The sequence below is a fragment of the Durio zibethinus genome, chromosome 13 (assembly GCF_047325235.1).
Source record: "Durio zibethinus cultivar Kanyao isolate XHJ-2024 chromosome 13, ASM4732523v1, whole genome shotgun sequence".
NCBI lineage: Eukaryota > Viridiplantae > Streptophyta > Magnoliopsida > Malvales > Malvaceae > Durio > Durio zibethinus.
This window is the reverse complement of record NC_143174.1, coordinates 5,212,024-5,239,410: the sequence shown is the minus strand read 5'-3', so window position 1 is coordinate 5,239,410 and position 27,387 is coordinate 5,212,024. Positions and strand designations below refer to the sequence as shown.

General features: G+C 29.0%; 3 protein-coding genes across 4 annotated transcripts; all 3 read left to right on the top strand.

Annotated features, from left to right (window-relative positions):
- The first annotated feature begins 1,275 nt into the window (after positions 1-1,275).
- LOC149515267 (uncharacterized) lies at positions 1,276-12,488 on the top strand. The gene is made up of 3 exons (XM_089742404.1): positions 1,276-1,355; positions 10,995-11,484; positions 11,814-12,488. Exons 1-3 carry the CDS (start codon positions 1,276-1,278, stop codon positions 12,486-12,488), a joined length of 1,245 nt encoding a protein of 414 aa, XP_089598530.1.
- A 1,685-nt stretch (positions 12,489-14,173) lies between these two features.
- HY2 (phytochromobilin:ferredoxin oxidoreductase, chloroplast / phytochromobilin synthase (HY2)) lies at positions 14,174-20,344 on the top strand. Its single transcript, XM_022900466.2, has 8 exons — positions 14,174-14,616; positions 15,632-15,748; positions 16,471-16,565; positions 17,995-18,088; positions 18,206-18,337; positions 18,465-18,569; positions 19,772-19,822; positions 19,909-20,344. Exons 1-8 carry the CDS (start codon positions 14,398-14,400, stop codon positions 20,095-20,097), a joined length of 1,002 nt encoding a protein of 333 aa, XP_022756201.2. The 5' UTR covers positions 14,174-14,397; the 3' UTR covers positions 20,098-20,344.
- An 807-nt stretch (positions 20,345-21,151) lies between these two features.
- Positions 21,152-23,964, top strand: LOC111303933 (putative F-box protein PP2-B12). Of its 2 annotated transcripts, XR_016327096.1 has the most exons (4): positions 21,152-21,540; positions 22,529-22,647; positions 22,751-23,334; positions 23,511-23,964. XR_016327096.1 is itself a non-coding variant. In XM_022900468.2 (3 exons), exons 1-3 carry the CDS (start codon positions 21,175-21,177, stop codon positions 23,238-23,240), a joined length of 975 nt encoding a protein of 324 aa, XP_022756203.2. In that variant the 5' UTR covers positions 21,152-21,174; the 3' UTR covers positions 23,241-23,384. The 2 variants fall into 2 exon arrangements, 1 of the variants encoding a protein (XP_022756203.2); XM_022900468.2 differs by lacking the exon at positions 23,511-23,964 and having other exon boundaries at positions 22,751-23,384.
- Positions 23,965-27,387: the final 3,423 nt, after the last annotated feature.

Here is a 27,387-nt window from a genome sequence, read left to right as displayed (position 1 = left end):
CATGCTTTCTCTTACCAAAAGGACTGAATCATGAGCTTCACATGATATCGAGTAACTACTAGTGGAATAGAGATAAGGAGGGGAAGAGTATACATTTACTGTCGTGTAAAAAACTAAATAGGAGCAAAGCCAAAGGTGGTATGGGTTTTAAAGATATGGACCTGTTGAACAGAGCTTTTTTAGCTAAGCAAGGTTGGAGACTAGTGCAGAACAATGCTTTTTTAGCCTGTAAAGTGCTAAAGGGAATGTATTTTCCCAGGACATCGGTTCTGGATGCAGAAATGGACAATAATCCTTCGTACATTTGGAGGAGTTTATGCATAGGTCGAGATCTACTGTGAATAAGCTTAAGGTGGAGGGTGGGTAATTGGGAGAAGGTTCGAATATGTACTGACCCATAGGTAAGTACAGGGTCAACCCCGTAAGCTTATGGCCTATGAACTTACTCATGCAGAAACAAAACAATGGGACGTGGGAAAGGTGGACAGCTTGTTTTCGCAAGAAATGACGGGTAATATTGTATCAATTCATATTAGCAAAATAGGGGGACAAGATGAGTTTATTTGGCACTAGAACAATAAAAGGGAGTATATTGTGAGGGGGTGGGTACAAATTATTGATGTCTTTGGAGGGTCAAGATCAAACAGAACAACCAGCAGTCAATAAATGGAGGGAAAATGATGGTCGCTCGGATGTGTGGGCAAAAATATGGAAAAAAAATGTTCCAAACAAGGTCAAGGTATTTGGATGGCGGGTGTATGAGGATACATTACTTGTATATGCCAATCTGAAACATAGGAAGATCATAGATGTAGGAATGTGTCTCAAATGTGGCCAAGCAAACGAAACTGTGTTATTCGCCCTTATTACATGCATGCAAGCAACTGAGGTTTGAAGGGAGGCCTAGCTTACTAAATTTGTGGCTGGACATGATTGGTAAAACATGAAAGAATGGATGACCACAACAACCTCATAAGCAAGCCTAGAAAAGAAAGACAAACTTATGATATTTACATGGGCAATCTGGTATAGCCGGAATGAATCAATGATCAATAATACACAGAAGAGTTATCAACACGACCAGATTTGCACTTTATCTACGTTAAAGAATACCAGCAAGCACAGGATAGACAACTGATAAGGGTACAAAGACAACAGATGAACTGGAAGGCACCATGTTAAAGTGCTATAAAGATGAACTTTGACGGGGCCTTAGATAAGAGATGAAGAATAAGAGGAATAGGGGTGGTGGCACGCAACTGGTTGGGAGTGATCATGGGGCCCGCTTGCAAACAAGTCAAGGGATGTAGTGATGCAAGTATGATTGAAGCTTCTGTAGCTACAGCAGTTGTGCAGTTAGTGGTGGAAATGGGCTTCCAAGCTATTGAATTGGAATGAGACACCTTTTTTGTGATAAGCCAGACTTTGCTCAAGGAAAAGAATTTGGCTCCTACAGGGACTATTATAGATGAAGCAAAAGTGATGCTGAATACGCCCAATAGGTGGAACTGTTAACATATCAACAGAGGCAAACAAGGTCGCTCACAAGCTAGCGAAGATGGCATTGGTTCAAAATGGGGATAGGTAGTAAGTGGAGGAAATACCACCGAAAATTATTGCACTAGTTGAAACTGACAAAAGTTATATTGTTTAATGAAATATCTATATTAAAAATATATATATAATGTTAGTTTTGTTTCTGATATTAAAATGGAACAATTCCCTTTTTCGTTCGCCATGATGTTTTAGATGTTCAAAAGATACAAAACTGAAATGTAGAGCTTTTCTTATATATTTGTTTTTTTGCTCCATATATTTTTGGGTAGGAATGCAAAATGACTAATGAAATTGGTTTGGATTTGACTAATCAAATTGGAGCTTTCAAAAACAAGTATCAACAAAATTTGAGTCACCGTATAAAATTATTCAATATTCAAAATTTTAACTATAATAATTAAGATTAGATGATAATTTTTGTTAGCGTATTATGTATAATATTGTATTTATATCATATTTTACATAAAAATTATATATTATAATTTGTATTGATATAAAAATATAAAATATAATTTTTTAATTTTATTAAATTTATTTATAATTTTTTTAAAATTTTAAATCATATGATTTTTATAATTTATATTATTATATTATATTTTAAATTATTAAATTTAATTAAGACACAACGTTTGGTGTTATAATAAATAAGAATTTTTTTTACAAAATTCAGAAACACGCGTTGTTGATTCTTTTAATGACAAATAATGACAAAAACATGTAAATATTGGAAACAAAACCGGTATGGCAGCTGACTCATAAAAGAAAAATAAAAAATTTTAAATAAGCATACTATTTTTCCTTCACATTCTCTCACTACCATTTCACTCTTCTAACAGGTTCATAGACAAAAGCTTATTGAGAGGATAATCATTTCGATTCCATTGAAAGTTATTAGAGTAGAGTTGATCATGATAGTAAAGCTTTAGAATTTTTGGATCTACGTGAAGATGACACAAGTAACCCAAACACACCCACTACAAGTTTAAGTTTTTAATAGTATTTTTTTATAACGTTTATAAATATCATTAAAAATTTTATAGTATTTACAAAAAATATCAGTCAGAGTGTCGATTTTATACGTATCGTAAAAAATAATAACGTTTTCTAAAAAATATCATTATATAGCAATGTTTGTATCTGAAAAATACCGTTATATTAGCGATATTTGTATATAAAAAATATCACTATATTAGTAATATTTGTATTTAAAAAAATCGTTACTTTAGTGACGTTCGTACCAAAAAACACAATTAATTTAGTGACATTTGTATTTAAAAACGTCGCTAAATGTTAAAAATAATGATATTTGTAGTAAAAATGTCACTAAATTTAATAGTATTTTTTATAACAAACATCACTAAATTCAACATTTAGTGACATTTTTAAATATAAAAGCTGCTAAATCAAAAATTTTATTTTTTTAATTTTCTTTTAATATTTATTATAATTAAATAAAAATTGTTAAAAAAAATAAAAATAAATTTAAATTCATAAACTGAATATTATAAATATTTAAATATTTAAATATCTAAATACATAATTTGTTCTAATACGTATGTAATACAAAATTTAATACATACAATAATATTTTACTTTGCATTTGTTTTCCTCTTGCCCATCAACGAACTCCATGAAAGGAGTCACACTTGCTTTGAATGGAGCCTACAACACCTATTTCTCCTCTTGGCTTCCATTGCTAAAGAGAACATTTCTTCAAGAACCTCAAAATGTGCTATTAGAAATACATCATAGTACATTTCATTTATCTTCTCCACAACTTCAAATTCCATCCTGATTGAAAATTGTCACTGGTTAAGCTATCAAAAGTACTATAAAATTTGTAATGCAAGATAAAATCAGAGAAGATATACAAGATCTCATTGTTACATATATGCAAAAATAATAGAGAAACAGATTTAACTAAAGCAACAAACTAAGATATATTTTTTGACCAATGATCAAGATAAATGCACAAGGCAAAAGGATGTACATTCCCTCTCTGAGTGCATTTCACAAAAATGCCTTTCATAATCATAGATCTTTCATTTTACATATTTCATTATGAAATTGTTAAGACTTAGAATGTAGTGCCATATAATTTGAGGGAAGGGGAATATACAAAAGGCTGAGAGATAGATCTTCAATCAAGTTCATGTTTGATTACATTGGAAAAATATAAAGATTATTTAATTCAATGAAGTTTATAAGATAAATCATTTCAAATCATATTTTTAGCTTGTAAATAAATTCATAGAAATAAATGGATTCAAATGCTTCAAGAGGAAAATAAACAAATCCTTCAAATAAAATAACCACACAACAAAGTTTCAAGAGGGAAATGTAAATTGTGTAATAGATAAATCAATTATGTTGCACCTTGAACTGATGATACAGCTGTGTCTATAGAGATCAATGCTTTTTTAGACTTAGCAGCAGCAAAAATTATATCATGGAATCATCAGAAAGTAATTGAAAAAAATATAAAGGACTAATCCAAGTTGATAGGCCTACAGTATGCACCTTTCAACTATAAAATCTTTATAATAAAATCCAGAATAGCAAATGAAAGCATCACAATGGTTTCCACCCAAAATGCAAAATGCAAATTTAAATGACTACCAACCTGTTAGCTAGTTATCTCAGATTAACATATAGGCAGAGCATAGAGCATAATAAAATATAGACAGTAGTAAAACTTGGTATATTTGAAATAAGGATGGTTTTTTTATTCTTAAACTATGAAAGAATTAAGGAAATCAATTTAACAAATACCTATAAAAAATGAGAAAAGAAAACTTATTATTCCACCGTAAACACATCCGAGTGCATATCCAATTGGCATACACATGTAAATATATTGCTAGCCATGATGTTTTATGATACAAAAGCAGAAGAAGAATAAGATTTAAAGTGATGACATCAACAAAAAAGTTTCTAATTGAAAAAGATATAAACATAAAAGGCATGTTTCATATAACTCCCAAACTCAATAGTTAATAGCAAGATGACTGTGATTTATAGATCTGACAAAATAATTAGATTGAACCCTAAAACTAAATTTTTTTTAATGGGTCATACTAAAACAATTAACTTAATTTCTTGTTTCAACATTAAAAGCTTGAAGCTAGAACATCCTTTTTTTTAACTTTTTCAATCATACCAATTTATTTTAAAAAGCTCAAATTCCTTGACTTTTAGGATAAAATTACCCTTTGGCCACATTTAGATCTTCATTCAAACAAACAAATAAAAGTATCTTAACACATATCAACTTTAGGATACATTAAATAAAGAAAATTCTTCTACAGATAAGTTATCAACATTGCAAGTATAATAGCCCAATTGGTTCAAAATAAATCCAACTTTAACCCTAAACACACACATATACTTGAAATAGAATACATCTTAAAATCAGTATATTAAATCTGAATTTTCAATTTTGTTCCTTTAAATTTTCTTCAAAACAAGCTGAAATTTCAAAGATCTATAAAAAAATATCATGAGAAATCAATTTGAAAAGCAAAAGTTGAAGAAAAATCGCACAATGTAATGAAAGAGCACAAAACTGCAACTAACAACTAACTTGTAACCAAACATAAATTAATTGATCTACATCTAATTGATGTTAAAACAAGTGATCATAAATTGGAATTAAAAAGATCAATTAAAGAACTAAAAGGAAAACTGATTTGAAAAATAAAAAGTACAAGAAAATACAAGTATTAACTAGAAACAACTAAAATATAAAGTAAAATTCAATCGAAACTCACTAAGTTGATGAAAGCAAAAATTAGGTCTAGAACCTTATAATGAAAATGAACTTGAAATGAGCTAAAAAACAATTCATCAATCAAGTTTGCTACAAAATTCAACAAAAAAATGGCAGCAAGATAGAGAAAAATTAGCTTAATGAACTAGCAACTCAAGTGATATTCAAAACAAAGAAAACAAAGCATTAACAACTAAATTTATCCAAACATCAAATGAATTCATGAAAATAAATGCAATCAATAAAAAAATAATGAGTAAACATGTAAACCTAAGAATGTAAAGTATGAGAGAATCAAATTGAACACTTAAAATGAGAGAGAATCATCATTCATCAAGTTCTCATGCATGGATAATTTCTGCCTTCTAGATTCAGCCTTAAATTTGAAGAATTAACTGTGCTCATACAGATGAAATTTGAGGCTAAATTTTAACTAATTATAGCCTTATGAACTAGGAATATAGGAAAAAAACTTTGAAGTAAATCAAGCTAGAATTCACTAAGTTTTGATTAAAAGACTGAAGATAGGTCAAATGTGCGGTTTTGAAACCAGATTTGAGTTCAATGTGAGTTTTACAAAATTTGAAAAGGAAATCATAAGAATTTGTAAATTTCATTATCAAAACCTTAAAGAACATTCAAAAATAGTGTAGGAAACCTAAAATTGTAACAAGATTCAATTAAAAAAACTGAAATTAAAAGCTATTTGGTTGGAAAAAAAATGAAAATGATAGCAGATCAGGTTCTAACAAGAAAAATGAAAGGTAAAATATCAATTTGTGCTCTAAGTTACACCAGCAAATATATATGAAAAGCATAAACTTCTTATAAGACAGCTGATTAGTCACAAAATATGGCTTAAACTAGGTTAAAAAAAGTACAAACAAGCATAAACAAATATCATACAGACATTCATATGAAACCATGGCCTTCCACCCCAAAACCCCTCAACTTTTGACAAATTATTAAAAGAAGTTCTTTTTATAATAAAATACAAGATTCAAGTACAATCAATTATCATGAATTAATACTTTTATACAATTATCTTGATTTGAAAAATCTTCTTTCAAAACAACTACGTTTCTCACTTTCTCTCACACTCACCCAAGCACATTTAACATATTAAATCAAACAACAGACAAAGATTTCTATATTAAACCAGCAGCGATAAAGCAAGAATTAAGGTAAAGCATTCACATATACATATGAGATAAGTGAGAGCAATTTTGTGTTGGTGTACTCAAAGAGCTTTTCAGTAACTGAAAAGACTAGAAGAGCTATCTTAGCATCACAAAGAGTGGAAAAGCTCATGAACTTTCTTGAAAAGTCCTCATCTCCTCTTTGAGAAAGTCACCTTCCTCGTTGCTATGTTGTCAATCTTCTTGATTTGAATTTTTTTTTTTTTGCCATTATCCAAGAAAAAAACTGAAAAAATAAAGAAAATTACAAAGAAGAAAGAGAGGGTTTCAATTTTGAAAAAAAATTTTAGCGGCGTCATATTTTTCACGATAACGGCATTTACTTAAACAAACGCCACTATTTGCAAGAAAAAGATTATTGAAGGCATTTTAACCAAAAAATGTCTTCAATAATCTTCTTATCAAGAACGCCTTCAATAATCTCTTTATCAAAATTTAAGTGGATTATTGAAAGCATTTTTTGATACGAGTATAACTGAAGCTTCTGCAGCTACAGTAGTTGTGCTGTTAGTGGTGGAAATGGGCTTCCAAGCTATTGAATTGGAATGAGACACCTTTTTATGATAAATCAGATTTTGCTGAAGAAAAAGAATTTGGCTCCTACAGGGACTATTATAGATGAAGTAAAAGTGATATTGAATACACTCAATAAGTGGAACTATCAACACATCAACAAAGAGGCAAACAAGGTCGCACACGAGCTAGTGAAGATGGCATTGGTTCAAAATGAGGATAGGTACTAAGTTGAGGAAATACCATCGAAAATTATAGCACTAGTTGAAACTGACAAAAGTTATATTGTTTAATGAAATATCTATATTAAAAAATATATAATGTTAGTTTTGTTTCTAATATTAAAATGGAACAATTTCCTTTTTCGTTTGCCATTATGTTTTATATGTTCATAAGATACAAAACTAAAATGTTGAGCTTTTCTTATATATTTGTTATTTTGCTCCATATATTTTTGGGTATAAATGCAAAATGACTAATGAAATTAGTTTAGATTTGACTATTCAAATTGGAGCTTTCAAAAACAAGTATCAACAAAAATCGTATTATAGTATGGTGTAAAATTATTCAATATTCAAAATTTTAACTATAATAATTGAGATTAAATCTGATAATTCATGTCACTATATTATATAAAATATTATATTTATATTATATTTTACATAAAAATTATATATTATAATTCATATCAATACAAAATTATAAAATATAATTTTTTACTTTTATTAAATTTATTTATAATTTTTTTAAAAATTTTAAGTTATATAATTTTTATAATTCATATTATTTTTATATCAAATTATTAAATCATATTTTTAATTATCAAATCTTAAAACACAACTTTCGTGTTATAATAAATAAAATTTTTTTTGACAAAATTTAGAAACACGCGTTGTTGATTCTTTTAATGACAAATAATGACAAAAACATGTAAATCAACAAAACCGGCATGGCAGCTGACTCATAAAAGAAAAATAAAAAATTTTAAATGAGCATACTATTTTTTCTCCACATTCTCTCACTACCATTTCACTCTTCTAACAAGTTCATAGACAAAAGCTTATTGAGAGGATAATCATTTTGATTCCATCGACAGTTACAGGAGTTGATCATGATAGTAAAGCTTTAGAATTTTTTGATCTACGTGAAGTTGACACAAATAACCCAAACACACCCTTTGCCCTTTATAACCAAAAAAAAAAAAAGGTTGCAGGCATGACCGTCGGATCTGGTGCAGGTCCGGCAGCCATTTTTCCTCTCTCTTTCTTCTCTCTCCCTGGTTTGCTGGCTTGTTATGGTTTATCCTTGCCTGGGTTGAAAGGCATTTTTAATCTAAAAACTAGTGTTAAAATCCCGCTTTGCATATGGAATAAATTTTTATATAGCAATCATTGATTACAGAGATATAACCTTAGATAGAATAAAGTAGATATAATTAACACTTTGAAGTATAGATATATTACTTTTTATAATTTTTATTTCTTATACTCTATTTTTAATATCTCTTTAGGTTAAAATATTAAAAAAAATCCATTAACCATTTTACTTTATTTAAAAAATTCTTATAGTTTTATTGTATGAAAGTAAGTCTTTATTTTTTAATTTTTATCCTAATAAATTTTTATTTTAAATATAAAAATTATTTATATTAAAAATTTATTTGAATATAACTAAAAATAAAGAAATTATTTAGGTGCGAATTAAATTTAAGGAATTTATTTGAAAATAAAAATATAAAAATTTATTTAAATAAAATGGTAAAATTCAAAATATTATTTTGTGGATTTTATTTAATAACAAATCAAATATTCTTGAAATTTTTTATATAATGATGGAATTTTAAAAATATCTCTAAACATGAACTTAAAAAAAAATCATTTATAATTTTTTAAAATTATATAATTTAATTTGTATCACTGTCCTTTATTTTTCTTTTCATATTTCGTCTTATTTAATATATTTCATTTTTATTTTTTATATTTCTTTTTATTATTTTTTTAAATTAAATAATGTGTTGGAATAATATTTATAGGTCTTCCCCAATTGTATTATTAATCATTTCAATTTTTGTTTGAAAAAAATGTTACTACAAAATTTTAAAAATTTCCATTATTAAAGAATTTTTAACAATAATTTTATTATGATTATTGTTTGCTTAGTAAATTTTCACTTTTATTTAGTAAATCCAATAATTTTTAAATTGAAATTAAAAGATCTTATGAAACATAATAAATAATAATCAAATAAAATTAAAGAGAAAAAAATTATATTATTAAAATGGGCTAACTCTATTTAAAAAAAAAAAAGACATAGATCTATTAGACTTATCACTCATATTAGGGAAAAATAGAAAATCTTAATTGGGCCTGGACTTAACTCATTCAATTTTTTTACATAAAAACAAAATTAAAAAAAAAATCAGAATAGAACCAAATCTTGCCATTAGATCAAGTCGTTTAGTCGTCAGGGCGCAGATCTTTAAAGTCCACAACGACGCCATTTGATTTTATTTAAAAATTTCCTTTATGAGTTATTCTTCAATTTTTTTTTTCATTTTAATTTCTGTCTCTAGAGTCTCGCTATCCAGTCTCTCCAACTTCTTTCTTCAAACCAAAGAACACCACCGCCAAAAACATCCAAAACCCAAAAATCGACGATCCTCCTCGCCACTATCGCCATCTGCCATTGCCAATCGCCTTTTTTCAGTGCCAAGATTGGTTTGATGTTATTTTGATCTATATAAATGATCATGATTTTAGTGAGATTGAAAATAATTTGAAAATAAGATTAATTAATAATATTGAGTCTTATATCAATAAAATTTAAATCAATAATAAAAATATATATTTAGTTGTAAACGAAATAATAATGAATTGATAATGAAGTAAAAATAAAAATGATAATTGAAATTATTAATTTGAGAGTATATGAATAAATTATTTATATATATTTTACTATTATTTAGCATTTTTAATTTTAAATTTTTTATTCAATCTATTGATACATATTATTTTATATTGCAAATAATAATTAGGATTTTAAGTATTAAAAGTTATAAAAATATTTCAAAAATATTTAATATTTGGAGAAATAATACTTATAATAGTTGTAAATATTATTGGATAAATTAATATTAAACATATGAGGTATAAAATTTATAACATAATATGCAATTTTAAATATAAAAACCAAAATAAAAATGATAAAACAAAAAAATAATGATAAAATTTATCAAAATGATAATATATAAGTTTTTGTTTAAAGATAAAATATAAATTTAAGGGTAAAAAAAAGAAAAACAAATAACATGATAAGAAAAATAATGTAATAGACCTATTAGGGGTATTTAAGTCCTATCATTATAAATTTAAGAGTAAAAAAGAAATAATTTAAAATAAATGATATGGATATTATTGACCAATTTGTATCTTAGTTAGCCACTGCGCCCTTCATGCTCCAGTTTCTCATTGGAGATTTAATGCAGGCAAAAGCTTTCCATTGGGCTTCGAGAATATTTGCCAAACGGTTAGGCAAAAAGGTGCTCACCGTACCAAGGCTTCGTTTAGAACCAAATTAAGCTTACATCCTAAAAAGAAAAAAAAAAGAATCCAAAGTTCCCATTAAAAGGAGATGGACCATAGCTGAAAACTCTCCTATCTCTCCCTTGCCACCTATCTCTGTCGAAGAAGAAGTAGAATTGCATCGGAGCACCAAAAAAGTTAAAGGGAAACTAGAAAACAGTCCAGAAACCGTTACTACATCTAATGCAGATCTCTCCCTTCAAGTGCCTACACTGAACTTAATAGGCTTAATATAAACTTTCTGTGGGGGGACACTGAGAAAGGAAGAAAACCTCACTGCATAAATTGGCACATTGTCACCAAATCAAAAAAGGATGGGAGCCTTGGTATTAAATGTTCTAAGGCCTAAAACTTGGCCCTCTTCACTAAACTTAGCTTAAGACTATTACATCACCCTGATGAGCTTTGGGCCAAGACTTTATGTGCCCAATATCTCAACCCCAACGGCACTCTCAAAAGAAACTCCGCCTCCACTTGGAAATCAATGAAAGTTTCCCAAGAGGTGCTTGAAAAGGGTCTAAGATGGATCATCAAGGATGGAGCTGATATCAGCTTTTGGCATGATAACTGGACTGGTTTGGGCCTGCTGCACTCCCACTTCATTGGCCCTCTCAACTCAAATGAAGTTAACTTCAGTGTCAAGGACTCTCAACTTTTATTCCAACCAATGGGAGTTTCCCCTATATCCTTTTATCTCCTCTCCAACCTTTTCGACACCATTCTTGCTACCCCATTACCTCGACACCACGTTGGGCAAGATACTATCTACTGGAATCACACAAGGAATGGCCTCTTCACTACCTCTTTCGCCTACTATCTTGCCCGAGGTTTATCATTTCTGAGCATCAACCAAGACTTTAGCTGGGTTTGGAAACATAACATCTCCCCGAAACTTAGCTTTTTTCTCTGGGAATGTATGCACCAAATTCTGCCTACTAAGACGTTTCTTGCTCGATATGGATTCACCTTGGAGGACTCCTGCCCTTTTTGCTAGGTCGAAGAAGAGAGCCTGTACTATATACTCAGGTTTTGCCCGAATATTTAACCCATATGGCAGTATCTATAGATCCCTACCCCCTCCTGATCACTTCTGACGTCCCTTTCACTATTTGGCTCGAACTCCAGATGAGTTCTAAACTGTCTTATCATGGATCTAGCATCCCATGGAAACTTATTTTCATTCACCTCCTCTAGGAAATTTGGTTAGCAAGGAATGCCGCTGTATTCAGGGACATTAACCTAAGCTCATCCATTGTTCAACGAGCCTTGAGTAAAGCCGCAGAGTTTTACGCCATCTTTGATCACCAACTCACTGTTCTCTCCCCCTCTTTCATTCCAGTCAGGTGGAGCGCCCCTAATATTGGCTGGTATAAACTTAACACTAATGGCTCAGCCATTGGTAACTCAAGCCGAGTTGGTGCAGGAGCCATTATCAGAGATCACATGGGCAACTGGGTAGCTAGCTTCCACAGATTCATTGGAAAAGCTACTAGTGTGAAAGCTGAGCTCTGGGCACTTAGAGATGGTCTGACTCTTGCCATCACCAAGCGAAGTGAATGCCTAGAAATTGAGCTCGATGCTATTGCAGTTATTAGCCTCATTACTGCTCCATGCACTCATTCTACTAACCTTGTGCTTGAACCTCTCATTCATGATTGTAGGATTATGCTGAATCAGTTGCAAGAGAAAAAGATTTCGTATATCTTCCGTGAAGCCAATCAATGTGCTGATGCCCTAGCAAGGAAAAGTGGTGGCTATGACCCTAACAAAAGGGACTTTTGTAATATTAGCTCTAATGCTGATATGAGCAATCCGTACTTTGTAATGCATTTTGAACCTCCCGTTTTTACAGTCGTGAATGATGGTTGAGTTTGCCCGAACTATTTTGTACCATACCTTATTTTAATGATTAGTTTATCCTTTTATGGACCAAAAAAAAAAAAAAGGAAAAGCTTTGATCCATAACCATCATATCAAGCGACCATGGCTATATATATAAATATATATATTTTTGTTTTTGAGTTTTATTTTTTATTAATGTCTAACACTTAAATTATAATAAAATATTTAATATAATATTTAATTTTAAAAATTTTTTAATGTAATATTTAAATTATAAATATATTAATTAATATGATATTTTAAATATTATTTATTTGCTTTTTGTCATTAGTCAAAATTAATCATATTAGAAATGAGTATCATATAAATTAATATAATCATAATACATGTATCACATTAAAATTTTTAAAATTTAAATATCAATATTTTACTATAATTAAAGAGTTATTCATGACATTAATTTTTTTATTTTAATTTTAAAAGAAAAATAAAAAAAGGTAGATAGGACACCAAAAAAAATCCATGTCACCTTATTCATTCGAAAATGTTATGTCATCTTAATCAATGTCGTGACTAAAATATTATGTTATGTCATCTTCGCCAATGGCATGTCAATTAGTTATATATTATTTCATGCTATTTAATAGCTCGAATACTACACCTATTTAATCTCATAAAAAGGTATCAATTTGTTACGATTTAAGATAATTTGCCCTTAATCGTTATAAAACCCTTTTAAATATCGATAAATTAAACATTTTGCCTATTGAAATTTATATTAATTGTAAACCCTATGACTAAATTAATATAATGTGAAGCGAAATCAACCAAGAATTAATAAAAAAAATAAGTAAAATAAAATATAAAATTAATAAAATAGTTTAATTTTTCACTTTTTTAAAATTATATTTAAATTCACCTCTTTTCATACTTATATTTTAATTCACTTTTTGAAATGTTAATCTTACCCATACTCATATTTATATTCATATCCATAATTTATAAGAAATCTAATTTTTTATCCGAATGAAAATGAAGATAAATATTAAAATTTAGAGAAGAGAACAGAGATGTGAATAATTATAAAATTTTTATTAAGTATGAGAACGAGTAACATAACACCCGTTCTAAATCCGTAGTTGTACCTTATATATATTTTTTGTATATTTAATAAATAAATTTTATTTAATAATATGAAATTTTATTTAGAGTAATTAGATCTAATATATTTCTATTTAAAATACATATTTCTAAAAGTTGCATAAATATGCAAATACAAATAAGAAAAGCTAAAAAGATTTGTTTTTTTAATTAAAAAAGTTATAAATACACATTCAATTATATTTTCATTAAAATTAAGATAAAGATGAATTTGAAATATCCGTTAGATATAAATATAAAAATAAATATAGTATAAAAATAAATGATTAGGATGATAAATGCTTTATCCATTTCATATTTTATCCATTGATATTCATACTTTTTTTTCTATAACAAAACATAATTACATTCTTCTTTTTTTTTTATCTATTTTACTTTTTTTAATAATTATATTTTTTTCTTATTTTAACATTTATCTATATTATTACTTGGCCGTGTGCCACAAACTAATATATAACCAACATAAAAACCTTAATGGGCCAGAATCGACATGCTATCCGTTGGGCTTGTATTGTATAAAGTAACTGAGTTAATGTGGAGGGCAACTTCACGTGCTGAGATGATGGGTTTTCTGACTATCAGGTTTCTTCCCACGTGGCTGAAACACAGAGCAAAAATCCTCATTCTAGTTCCAGTTGAAACCGGTAAAAAATCCTCCACTACTCAAAAGGAAAAACACAACCACGGTTTCAGAAACTAACATAAAAATCATGAATTCAATTCACAATATTGGAGTTTGCAGTTTCACTTGAATAAATCTTCAGTCTCAAAAGAAATGGAGTGTTGTTCGTCTACATCGTTATTAAGCTTAAGCTTAATGTTAAAGCCTCCTCCTCCATTAATGACCATTAACTATAATTGCAACTCTCACTGGAGGAAGAAGCAGACAGGGCATTGCTTGCTTCAAGTCTCTGCAATCTCTTACCAAAACTTCATTCACTTTGCTCTCAATGAAACCAAACGCCATACCCTTTTGCTTCCCTCTCCCCTCCAGGTAACAGGGTCTCTTTTTCTTTCTTTTTTTTGTTGAACTTTTTAATGAGAATTTATGGGTTCTTTTTGGTTATTCTGATTTGATTTATCTTGGGTTTACTATTGTTTTTAATATATATTTTTCTCCTGTGTCCTGGTTCTTTGCCATTTCAGTCTTGAGCTTTTTGTTTAAATCTCTGAGATTTGTAGATAAGAATTACTGATACCATGTGGATGAATCCTTGTGTTGCTTTTATCTAGTTTCCATGTTGAAGTCAATTTCACTATAAAAATTTAAAGAACACTTTTTGTGTCTATTTGATAGTTAATTATGGAACATGATGAGCTAGCTGAAATGGAGCATAATTTTTGCAATATCTTCACAAATTATTACTACTCTTAATTCATTCATATAAAGGATTGATCTTTTGCTTATCCATGGGGAAAAAATGTTATCTTGGTTATTGTAGTTTAGACTGGCCATTTATTGTCCTAAAAATTGGACCAAGATAATGTCTTTAGGAATGTGCTTTGGGTTTTTTCTATTCAGTATTTGAGTTCATTTTGCTTGAAAAGAAAAATAGCAGAAATATTTTAGGATCCAAAAGCATCTCATCAAGAGCATCAAGACTCTAGCAATCTACCATGCCTCTTTATTGATGAAAATGAGTGCGTTATCTGTTTATGAGGAACACATGAAGGGCACACTTCTTTAGGGCCTTTCTATTGAAGCATGGTGCAGTTGTTGACTGTAATCATTGGATTAGCCCAAAATCCCGCAATTGAGCTTGCCAAGTTCAACTTTTTGGGGTTTCTCATGGGTAACAAAGGATTTTTAGGAGTCGGTGCCAAACCAGACACAGAAGGATTTTGGGCTAATCCTACATTTCTTGCTGCCACTACCATTATTGTTTTTGTTGTTTTGGTTAATATTGTGATGAACATCACAACCATTGACATACCAATATATAAAAATTTGCAGTGTGATATGAATTCATGACTTAATGTTGATTTTCCTGCTTTAATTTCACTTTTAGGAAAGATATAGTTCTATGATTGCATTGGATGGAAAAACGAGACTTGAAATGCTATCATTTGACACTCCTAGAATCAGACTACTTCGAAGTATGAGCATTGAGGGTGAAGCTATGCAGGTATTATCTTCTAATTTGTTACCTTTAATGTTTTGAGTTGTTAAATCAGCAAAATAATTATGCTAGTCATGGGTTTTATAACTTGACATACAAACTTAATAGTTTTCTTCTTAAACTATTTTTACTTGTTACAACTTGTTACTATATGTACTTTCTTAGATTTATTCTTGACATTTTTCTCATGATAATTGTAGTAAGTTCTTCATATAGCTCATTAGAAGAAGACAAGCAGTGATTTGGCTCTAGTCTAATGCATCTTATTCTCTTGAGTCTTGATAAATGCCTTATTCTTTAGTTTTCTAAATGACTTGATCTTGCCGTGCTGTATTTTATTGCATTCTTAATGTGTGGAGTCTTTAGAAATGTAACAGTTCATTTTTTTAACAAAGAGCAATTAAAAGAAAGATTTAAACTCTGAAGGCATAATGCAGTAAATTACTTCAGACACCATTTTAGTTGATTAAATTTGTCCCAAAAACTGGTTGAGGTCCTGTGTGGAAAGGAAGAATAAGAAACCTGTTGTAGAACAAGTTGATGCTGGGTTTAAAAAAAGAAATGCTCTCTCTATGTCTTGGCTGTTGAGATCTTTTGTTTTGACCTAGGTAGTTAGTTCTATTGATTATTTCATTAGTAAAAGCCATGTTTTTTTGTAGATTATTTTGGTATATAACATGGTTTATGCTTTTCCTAATACGAACTCCTTTCCGTCTTTCTCTTGGTAGGTATTAGATTTTGCTGCCTTTCCAAAACCAGAATTTGATCTACCCATATTCTGTGGCAACTTCTTCACGGCTGCTAATACAAACATAGTTGTGTTGTAAGTTTTGTTATTTTCTTTTGTTATTTGTGGAACATGATAGGGGAGACTACTTTTCTTTAAGTGCTCTGTACTCAAGTAATTCTTTTATAGCAGATATAGCCATCCTAGCATAGTGTAATGAGTTTTTTTTTGGTTTTGTTGCCCATGGTAGATTAAAAAAATCTGGTTTTGGCTTCCATTTCTGTACTTGTTCTTGGTCAGCAGGTTCTTCTCATCACTAAACATTCTAATGATACATATGGCGCATCAAAGAGTGCAAGTAGAAACATTTTATTCGCATTGCAAGATGTTGCAATCACAACTGAAACCACCAAGCGTATATGTCTGCCTTTAATTACTTGTTTGGTGTTTCTTATACTTTTAGTAGGCGTCTGCCTCCTATTTGAAAGGAGAGAGAAAGGGAGGGTGAGAGAAAGAGCTAGATCAACACCTTTATGATACGACATTTATATTGCCCACTAAAGTTCTGTTTGTTTTATAGAAAATGACTTCAGGAAAATGATTTTTGGAAAATATTTATATTTTTTGAATTGAAAGAGAATTTCTGTTGTTTGGATGAGTTAATGAAAAATATTTTCTGTTGTTTAGTTGGTTTCAAGAAAATCTGTTTTTTTTTTTCAAATAATATTAATATAACTATTAAAATATTAACATTATTTATTATTAAAATATATTGAAATTATTTATTATTAAAATTATTAATATTAAAAAATAATTATATTTTAATAATAATAATTTTAATATTAAAATATTATATTAATATAAAAATACTTAAAATAAAACTATTTGTTATTCTTTATATTATTTATTAATAAATTATAATATTATTTATTAATATATTATATTAATAGTATATTATTTATTAATATTTTTATTTGTATATTATATTAATAGTATATTGTTTATTCATATAATATTATTTATTAATATACTGTAATTTAATATTATTTATTAATATAATGTTATTTATTTATTAATATAATAGTATATATAAATAAAATTATGCTAAAAAATATTAATAAATAGTTATACTCATAGATAGCTCTTTTCCGGAAAATGTCTTCCCCTTTTCAAATCCGTAAGATAATTTTTAGAAAAATGACCTCATTTTCCATTGACTAATAAGTCATTTTCCATTGACCAACCAGTTTTTGCCAAACAAACAACTGAAAATGCGAAAATCATTTTCCGAAAATCATTTTCCGTGAAACAAACGGAGCCTAAGTGTAGCTTTTACTGTTTGTTTGTGTATATGTATTATTTATATTTCCCAGACTCTATCATAAGTTTGTGCATCCAACAATTCTGTTCATTGGCTTACATCAAATGTTTGACAAATAATTCATGAAGGCCTAAAGAAATTTTCTTTCTGGGATTGTAATGAGCACTCTCGATTTTGGAACTTACCCTTGATTAATCATTATAGGGACCTAAATCCTTTGCATGATGTCACTAGTCGAAGAGACTACAAGGAAAAGTATTATGACAGCTTAGTTCCTCTAGGTCTCAAGTATACTGAGGTAAATGAGATGATTGGAACTGGCACATTATGGTAAACCCCGATATAGATAATTGTTTATATCAGTTTATCGTCTCTAAAATTTATGCCATGGTGACTGAACACGGATTTCATGCAGCTTTTACCTTGGGGAGGAAAGCTTACAAGTGAATCTATAAAGTTTTTCTCACCGATGGTGATATGGACAAAGTTTACTTCAAGCAAATCTAAACATGAAATTCTATATTCTGCATTTGTTGAATACTACAAGGTAGATGTATTCTTCTGAAACATGTGGTCATTACCTGATTACATAAATTAGGAACAATAATTAGCATTATCCATATCTTGTCTCTTGGAAACTGTCTTATTTTTCGTACTTCCTGATGCTCTATTAGGCATGGATAGAGCTAATGGAGCAAGCGGTGGAGGATACTGATCCATCTCAAATTGTGTGCAATCTTGAAGCACAGCATAGATACCTAACATGGAGAGCAGAAAAGGTGATTATTCCATGTTTTCCCTTTCTCCTACAGTCTTTCTTGTTTTTATGAGCCTATCATGTCTGTTAACTTCAGGTAGGGCCTTTGGAGTTGATTTTTCGTTGCAAAAAATAGAAAATATACATGAACTAAGATAAAATATTATCTTTGCAATTGGATTTTTTACGCCTTTGAATAGGGAGAGAGCAGATAAAACTATCTACCTATCCTTGTTTGTCATTCCAAGATAATATATAAATACATAACTAAAATGCTTGCCACTTTTGCTTCTTTAGTCAACTCAGCACCATTGGTTTTAATTGCAGATATTTCCAACTTTTTAAATTATAAAAAAGTCAAAATTTAACTTTTTGGATCTTCTCTCTGTCATATCCATATTGAGGATGGAAATATGTCATTGACTCATTGTTAATCAACTAAAGCTTTTGCAATACTCTTTTCTCTAGCGTGGTACTAAAGGTTGTTTGACTAAACAATCTTATGTTCAAATCGTAGGGCTTTTCACTCTATTTATTCCAAATTTCAGAGTAGAATGAAACTTAGCCTATGGGTACAGTTGAATTGGGTGTATGCGTAAAGTCCAAAATGGGTGGGGCTGTAAGCGAATAGAACGATCGATGAAAAGTTCATGAAAAGGCTAAGTTTTTTCATTTATTAAGCTTAACAAATAATCACAAATAACATTTAAGTTAATTAAAAGAATAGATCATGAACATACATTCATGTTCATTTTGTTTATACCTTGGGTGTAAACAAATAGTGTTTGACGAACAGTTTGTGAACAGACTTGATTTCTGTTTGTTTATTACACTTAGCAAACAATCACGAACAATATTTTGGGGTTCATTAATTAAACGAATAGATTAAAAACATAGCAATATTCGTTCATGTTTTGTTTACACCCCTAAAAATGGGCTTGGAATTGATCCCTACAAATATCATACTTTGGACATCTGCATGTATTCATTACTTGCATCAGACCAAGTTTAAGGCTTAACTTTTCATGGATTTCCCAGGACAGTCTTGTGTCCCTGATAAACAGGTGGCATAGAAAAAGTTCTTCCTGATTATTGATGCATATGATTCAATATTATTGGATAAAGGGTTAAGCCCAGAGCATGAGTTTTCTGGTTGCATTTAATCTTAAAAGTTTGCAGGTGTTATTGTTTATTTTCTTGACCTTTTGGTTCATATGAAAGCAGGATCCTGGTCATGGACTTCTAAAAAGGTTGATTGGTGAGAAGCTTGCTAAGGTATATTCATGAATCAGTTAATTTTAATGATTCTCTGTCAACTTGCCTTGCAGTACCTTTCCTAACTATTGATGTTTAATCCTTAGGATTTGTTGAGAAACTTCCTTTTTAGTGGCACTGATGAGCTAGGAAGCAAAACATTCCTCGATTACTTTCCCCAGTACCGGAGCGAGGATGGGACCATAAATGAGAAGCGAAGCATCGTTGGGAAGTCTTTCGAAAGTCGTCCTTGGGATAAAAAAGGAGAATTTGTTGGTAATGACTTCAGAAACTAATTTGGTATTGTGGATTCCAGTCAATTCCTGGTTTTCCTGTTTCTACCTTTTCTCCCCCCTCTTGCTTGGTTATCTTTTTTTATAGGCTCGGCCCTTATTTTGTCTTTAGGTTTTTTTACCCTTCCCAAGGAATTGTTGTATGTTATAGTTAGATCTTGCGTGCATGTTGAGTCATCTTTTGAGCTTTGATTCATTTCAAATTAAAAAATTTTGAATGTTAGAATGAAAGAGTTCGCTTTGACCGTAAGAGCAGGTAGCCTATTTGCTGTGTTTCTGTTTCTATTGCATTCTATCTCATTGTATCACATTCTCCTCTGCGATATTTGAGAATTACTGTTAATACCTTGATGTAAGTTCAGGATAATCTTTTGTTCTATAGTCCCGGTGCTATTTACAAGCAGGCAATTAAGAATTCTCAGCTTAATTATTTTTGTAAAAATAGCTAGCAAAGTTTAGTTTATCCGTTAAAACTTTTGCATGATACATTAAAAATTTTCCGAGTGGTTTGTGCTAGGCATTCTTTTCAAACTATCACGGATATGAAAATAATGAAAAAAGTTAGGCTTCAATTGTCAACTGCTCTATGGAAAATAAGATTGATTGCGGTTCGAGCCCTATATAATATATCCTCATGGATTCAATTGTCGACTGCTCCAATAGTAAAGATGATTGACCACGGATATCTATCATCTTTTTTAAGTTTATCATAAAATAGTTTCTTGACTTTATCTATCATGCAATCTTATATTCAAATTCATTTTCTCTTTCAATTTTGTCTACATATAGATGGTAGTCTTATATTTAAATTCAATGTATACTTCTGTTATCGTTTGATTTTAAATAAAATATTAAACATAATAATTAATAAATAGATAATGATAATAATATTATTGGACGATACAACCTATTTTTGGCCTGTATAAAATGGAAATTACCATCCGTCACCGTGGGTAAGGGGATTTCAGACGGTCACGCGATTTTCATAAACTTAACTGCTAAGGTTTCGTTTTCCATCCTCGTACGTTTTTTAAGACAAACCCGGCAACTGCTGAGTATAGCAGTCAAAAGAAGAAAAAAATGGAGAATTACGACACTAAGAAAGAGCAGAGGAAGGAGAACAGCGGAGAAGAGATTGATCTTGATAATCATCAGCAGGGTGTTGGAGCTATTTCTTTGAATGAACTACCCGAAGGATGCATAGCCGAAATTCTTTCAGCCACCACCCCTGCTGATGTTTGCAGATTCTCCCGTCTTTCTTCAACTTTCAGATCAGCTGCTGCTTCTGATAGCGTCTGGGACAGTTTCCTGCCCTCTGATTATCAGACCATTTTATCAGCATCATGTGCTCATCAGGCTGACTCCTCTTCCCTCACTTTCTCCTCCAAGAAACACCTGTTTTTCTATCTTTCTCATAATCCTATCCTTGTTGATGAAGGCAAAAAGGTATCAAAAGTGTTCTGCTCAAATCCTTTTTACTGTAATTTTTTGGGGGGAATAAGTAGCTGTAAAATTCTAAGTCTAAGCATCTCTATCTATGCATAAAGAAATTTAAGAGTTCTGGGATATGATTCCTAAATTGAAATACATAGTTGGTTAAATGGTACTATCTCACATCAATGAAGTATTGAGTTTGTTGTAGCCTTGCATTCAGTTTGGAACTCTACATCTATTGCCATTGATTGTAGGTTGGGTGCTTCATCTAATTTAAAGATGAATTCTTGCAAATCTATAATAGCATAGCGACGTGTAATCTTCAATCTAAGTCAAGGACTATTTTTTTATATAAAGAGGCCATAGCCCGGGGAAAGGTAAGAGGTTAGAGGTGCTGGCATTTGGACTCCAAATTTACTGGCTGCATGACTGTATGAACCTATTAAACTAAAGTTTAGGTTCAGACGAGTGCTATTTTATGAGTCCCATAAGTTGGAATTAGATCCTACATAAATGTAAGGAAATAATAGCACACAAAACACATTTCATAGGAAATCTATCAAAATTATTATGTTTCCATGGACTTATACACATATATGTTGTGCAAAATGATTCAATAGCCAGTGCAAATCCAACAGTTCATGATTTCATGGCTATAATAAAAAGTTTTTAAGGGGAAAAGGGGCTTCCTAGTTGATTTTTCAACTGTAGCCATCATATGTCTGCGAACAGATCAAGAACTGCGATTTATTTCACAGTACATATTTTTTACTACAGTGAATTTAGAGTTGAAATTTTGCTCATATTCTATTCTTGTGGCAGCGGTTATTTGTTTTATTTTTTGAGTTAATACTTGCCAGCATCTGAAATTTAATGCGCAAAGCTTTTATTTATTCATTAGCTAGAAAATTAGTTTATGCAATATAAACTTGTGAGCAGTGGCAGGGGTTCTTGTTCTCAAAATTTGCACATCTAAACTTGGTGTTAATATGTATGATAGAGTTTTTCACTGGACAAAAGGAGTGGCAAGATAAGCTATATGATTGCTCCAAGGGATCTACTGATTGCATGGGGAGATGTACCGGCTTATTGGGTTTGGATTTCCCATCCTGAATTCAGGTTTCTACTCGAAAAGTTCTCCCCTTTCCCCATATTAAATGTTGCAATTTATGTTCGTCTCCTCACTTTGTTTATTGAATGTTCTGTTTGTCGCAATGAACAGGTTTAAGGAGGTGGCAAAGCTAAATCATGTGTGGTGGCTTGAAATCCGTGGCAAGATTAGTACCTACAAGTTGTCGTTACATACAAACTATGCAGCTTACCTTGTGTTCAAGCTGCGATACGCCTTCGGCTTTGACTACCATCCTGTAGAGGTTTCACTAACACTTGGAGTCGATAAAATTTGTACAAAATCTGTTATTCTAGAGCCCAGGATAGTTAGCTGGCCTTGTCGACGTCAACAACGACGACGACATGAAAGGTTTTGGTGTGTGCCTGAAGTGGTATACCATAGTGAAATGTCCAGTCTGGAATTTTCAAAGGAGAGAGCAGATGGGTGGTTAGAAATTGAGATAGGTGACTTCTTCAATAGATATGGACAAGATGAACTGGAGATTAGTGTTATGGAGGTAAAGGCTGGAATTCCAAAGGGTGGCCTTGTCGTTCATGGTGTTGAGATTAGGCCTAAAGACAATAAGCTAGGGAATGCATAATTGTTATCTTCACGCTTCCAGAACAAACCTCCCATTCTAAATTGCTTTCTTCATGGGGATATTCTAAGTACCCCTTTTATGTTGCAATGTCATGGTAATTTTTTTCTCTATTTGGTGGTTTATGAATTTGATTTTTCTGATGCAGTTTGGTCATTAATGTTCATTGTTTTCTCTGGATGCCATTGTTGATGGGTACTTTTCTTTATCTGCTTCTACCCCTGCCAATGACATTGATGAATGATGATGCCCATACAATGCTCAACTGCATAGACTCATGGTCACATATGCACTTTGCTAGCATCATCCCATCATCCCATAATGTCAAAATGTCTGCTAGGCATTTCATTGTTATTGAGATTTAGAAAAATCTCTCTCCCTACTTGAAGAAACCAGCATGGAGCAGGAGATTTTGTTCATTCTTCAATCATATTGTGGACAAAACTATGGACAGATTTGAAGTATAGAACTGTGGACAAAGCAACTTTCCTCACGCTCCATACTTTCGATGCCGACACACTTAAAGAAGAGTTTTTTCTTTGGATGGCGTGTTTCTTAGCTGGACCATTTCAAAAACAAAGTATCCAAGTCCTGTTGCTATAAAAGATGTGAAAAGCAAATAAAAAGAAAGTGGTTTGTAGATATAATCACTTATTCCTTTGTATAGTTAATTAGCTGCTTGTCAAAAGATGCTAAAAGATTTCCCCCTTTAGGCACCTTTCGATTCATGAAATTTTGATAGAAAATAATTTTTTAAAAATGTTTACATTTTGGTTAAAGGTTTAAAAATGTTCTTAAATTATATTTTAATAATAATTTAACCTCTTAATATTTTATTATAATCAATCAATCTTTTAATCTCTTATTTTGATTCAATTAAACCTTTAATTGACAAAATCTAACCACATGAAAAAATTAAATCAATCAATCAATATTTGAATTGTAATCAATTAAACCCTTAAAGATATCTTAAAAAGAGCTAAGAGAAAATCAAGAAGACAAAAAAAATAAAAAAATTATTTTATTTAATTTCAAAAATATTAATTATGCCACATGTAAACTTTCATTTATTTTAGTGATTTCACATGGAATTTTATCTTAATTAAAAAAAATTAACTATGTTAACCTTTTATTCTTGTAAGGGTTTATTTGGATGCAAATAAATATTGAAAAAGTTGATTGATTACAATAAAAATGTAAGGCTTACATAAAATTTTCAATTATAATTAGGGATTTTTTATGCCCTTTGGCCTTATATTTTTTGGAAAACTGTTGCTTGAATAAGTTAATAAAAGTATTTTTTATTTTTTAATTTCTTTTGAAAAATTTATTTTTTAAAAAATAATATTGATATAATTAATAAAATATAAAAAATTATTTATGATTAAAATATATTAAAAATTTTTATATTAAAAAATAATTATATTTTAATAATAATTTTTAATATTAAAATATTATATGAATATAAAAAACACATAAAACAAAATATTTATTATTTATATTAATATTTTAAAATATCTAAAATGGTATTATTATTCTTAAAATATTATTTCTATTAATACAGTAATATTAAAAATAGTAATATTTATTAATAAAATATTAAAAATATTTATACTATTAAAGTAGTTATATCTTACATTGAAAGTATCTATTATTAAATCATAACAAAAATATTATTTATTTATTTTTATTATTAAGATAATAATATAAATTCATTAACAAAAATATAAAAGTAATATATTTTAAATTAAAAGTATTAAGAAATTATTTAAAATATTCATTTTATGAAAATAATAATTATATTATTTAATATTAATTATTAAAATAATAAAATATTATTTAATATATTATTATTTATTATTAAAATAATAATATAATACTATTTATTATTGAAATACTAAAAATATTTATGTTTAATAATATACAAAATAGAAATATTTAAAATTAAAATATCAACAAAATTTTAATGTTAATATTTTAATTAAAATAAAATAAAATATTTTATTAATATAATAATATTTCATGTTGAATCAAATCAAATTTAAACTTAAAATATCATGTTCAAGGTACTTAGTAGAACTATAAAATATTTTTACAATTAAAATATTAGAAGACTTTGAATATTAATATTTCAAAATTTTTTTAGTAAAATTAAATAAAAATATTTTTTATTAATATAATAATATTTTGAATTAGATTAAATTAAGTTTGAGTTTTAAAAAATTCATATTTAAGGTCCAACTTGAATAGAATTCTGCTCATAAACTTAGTAAGTAGTTTTATTTATAAATAACTTTTTTTCAAAACTTATCTTCCTTTTTTCAAAAAAGGAAGATAATTTCTAGAAAATAATCTTATTTTTCATTGACTAATAAATTATTTTTTGTTGAACAATCAATTTTTTATCAAATAAATAATAAAAATACTAAAATTATTTTTAAAAATTATTTTTTATAAAATAAACGGAGCTTTATATTCATTTTTATATTAAATTTTAAGAAATTATTTAATACAAACTTTACAAACGAGATTAAGATAATAACATATATTTTTTTAAATTAGTTTTATTTTTATTTTTTAAATATATAATAAAAAATATATGTCATCATCTTAACTCTACTTATAAAATAAAAAAAATTTTCATTATCAATATATTTGATAATTTCTCTTCAACATTTTCATTTTCAATGATAGGAAAAAGTTTGTGCCTATGGAGAGTTAATGAACCTGAAAGTAAGAGTTAAGTATTTGTCATTTGTACTTAAAAAGGACTTCAAATCTTAACATATAGTAAATTTTGAAAATGGTAGGGTTTATGAAAATGGGAAAAGATTTACAAAACCAAAACATGCCATTTTTTAACATGATAATTTGTATATTTATGTTTGTCTATTTTATATTTAAGACATGTAAAATATGAAAATTATTGTGTTATAATTCATGTAAATTTGTCAAATCTAAAATTATATATATTATATTACAACATATAAGGTTATATGATAAAAATTATTTATGTGAATGCGTACATGGATAGTCTCTTTTAATAACACAGAATAATACCTTATATTATTTTATTTATCAAATAAATTTCTTTAATAAATTATTTAAATTTAATATTTTAGATAATTATTTAAATTTAAATCAAAATCTATCTGAGATTGAAAATTTTATATAAATTCTGAATTCAAATATATTAAATCATAATTTATCTTTTCTTTTTAAATTTAATCATGATTCCAAATATATATACTTAATAAATATTTATTTTCTGCCAAATAATTCTATTTAATAAATTATTTAAATTTAATATTTTTGGATAATTATTTAAATTCAAATCAAAATATATCAAAGATTGAAAATTTAACATAAATTTTAAATTCAAATATATTAAATCTTAATTTATCATATTTTCAATTTAATTATGGTTCCAAATATATATGTGTGTATGTGTATGCACGTGCGTGTGTCACAGGTTGAGACTTAAGCTCCGAACTCGCGCGGCTCTGGGACCCGGGCATGCACTCATCCGGCGTCCCAGATCAGCCTTCCTGTCACGGTTCACACCCTTATAAGGTATTGTCCGCTCTGACTCCCATGACCTCACGGTTTTGTCCTTCAAAAAGCACCTCATAAGGCGGAGGCGGTGTGAACCCTTTTATACCTCAGAGACCTTCCTATTATGTTCGATGTGAGATTCATGACTCTTTCTTAGGTCCGTGACACGTGCACGCTTAATAAATTATTATCCATTGAATTTAGAATTAGAGAACAAAAATAAAGAATATAGAGGAGAAGATCCATTTAAGTCAAGATTATTTTATTTGTTATTATTAGAATAAAAAATTGAAGAAGATAAAATTTTTTTGTTTGACACTTATGATTTATTGGTTTTGATAGAAATTGACAAAAGTTAAAAAGAAGTGAAAGCCATGTTATATTCATTAACAAGTAAATCTATTTTTTTACCTTTATTACTTCTCAAAATATGGTTTATATTGAAATTAATAATTAAGTAAAAGAAAATAAACTGTAATTTGAATTGGCAATGTATTAAGACTTATTTAGAACTTATATGGTGATTGACTCTAAATTAATGAATTATTGACTATAAAGTAATTATTATTAAAATAATAAAAGCTTACATCTTTAT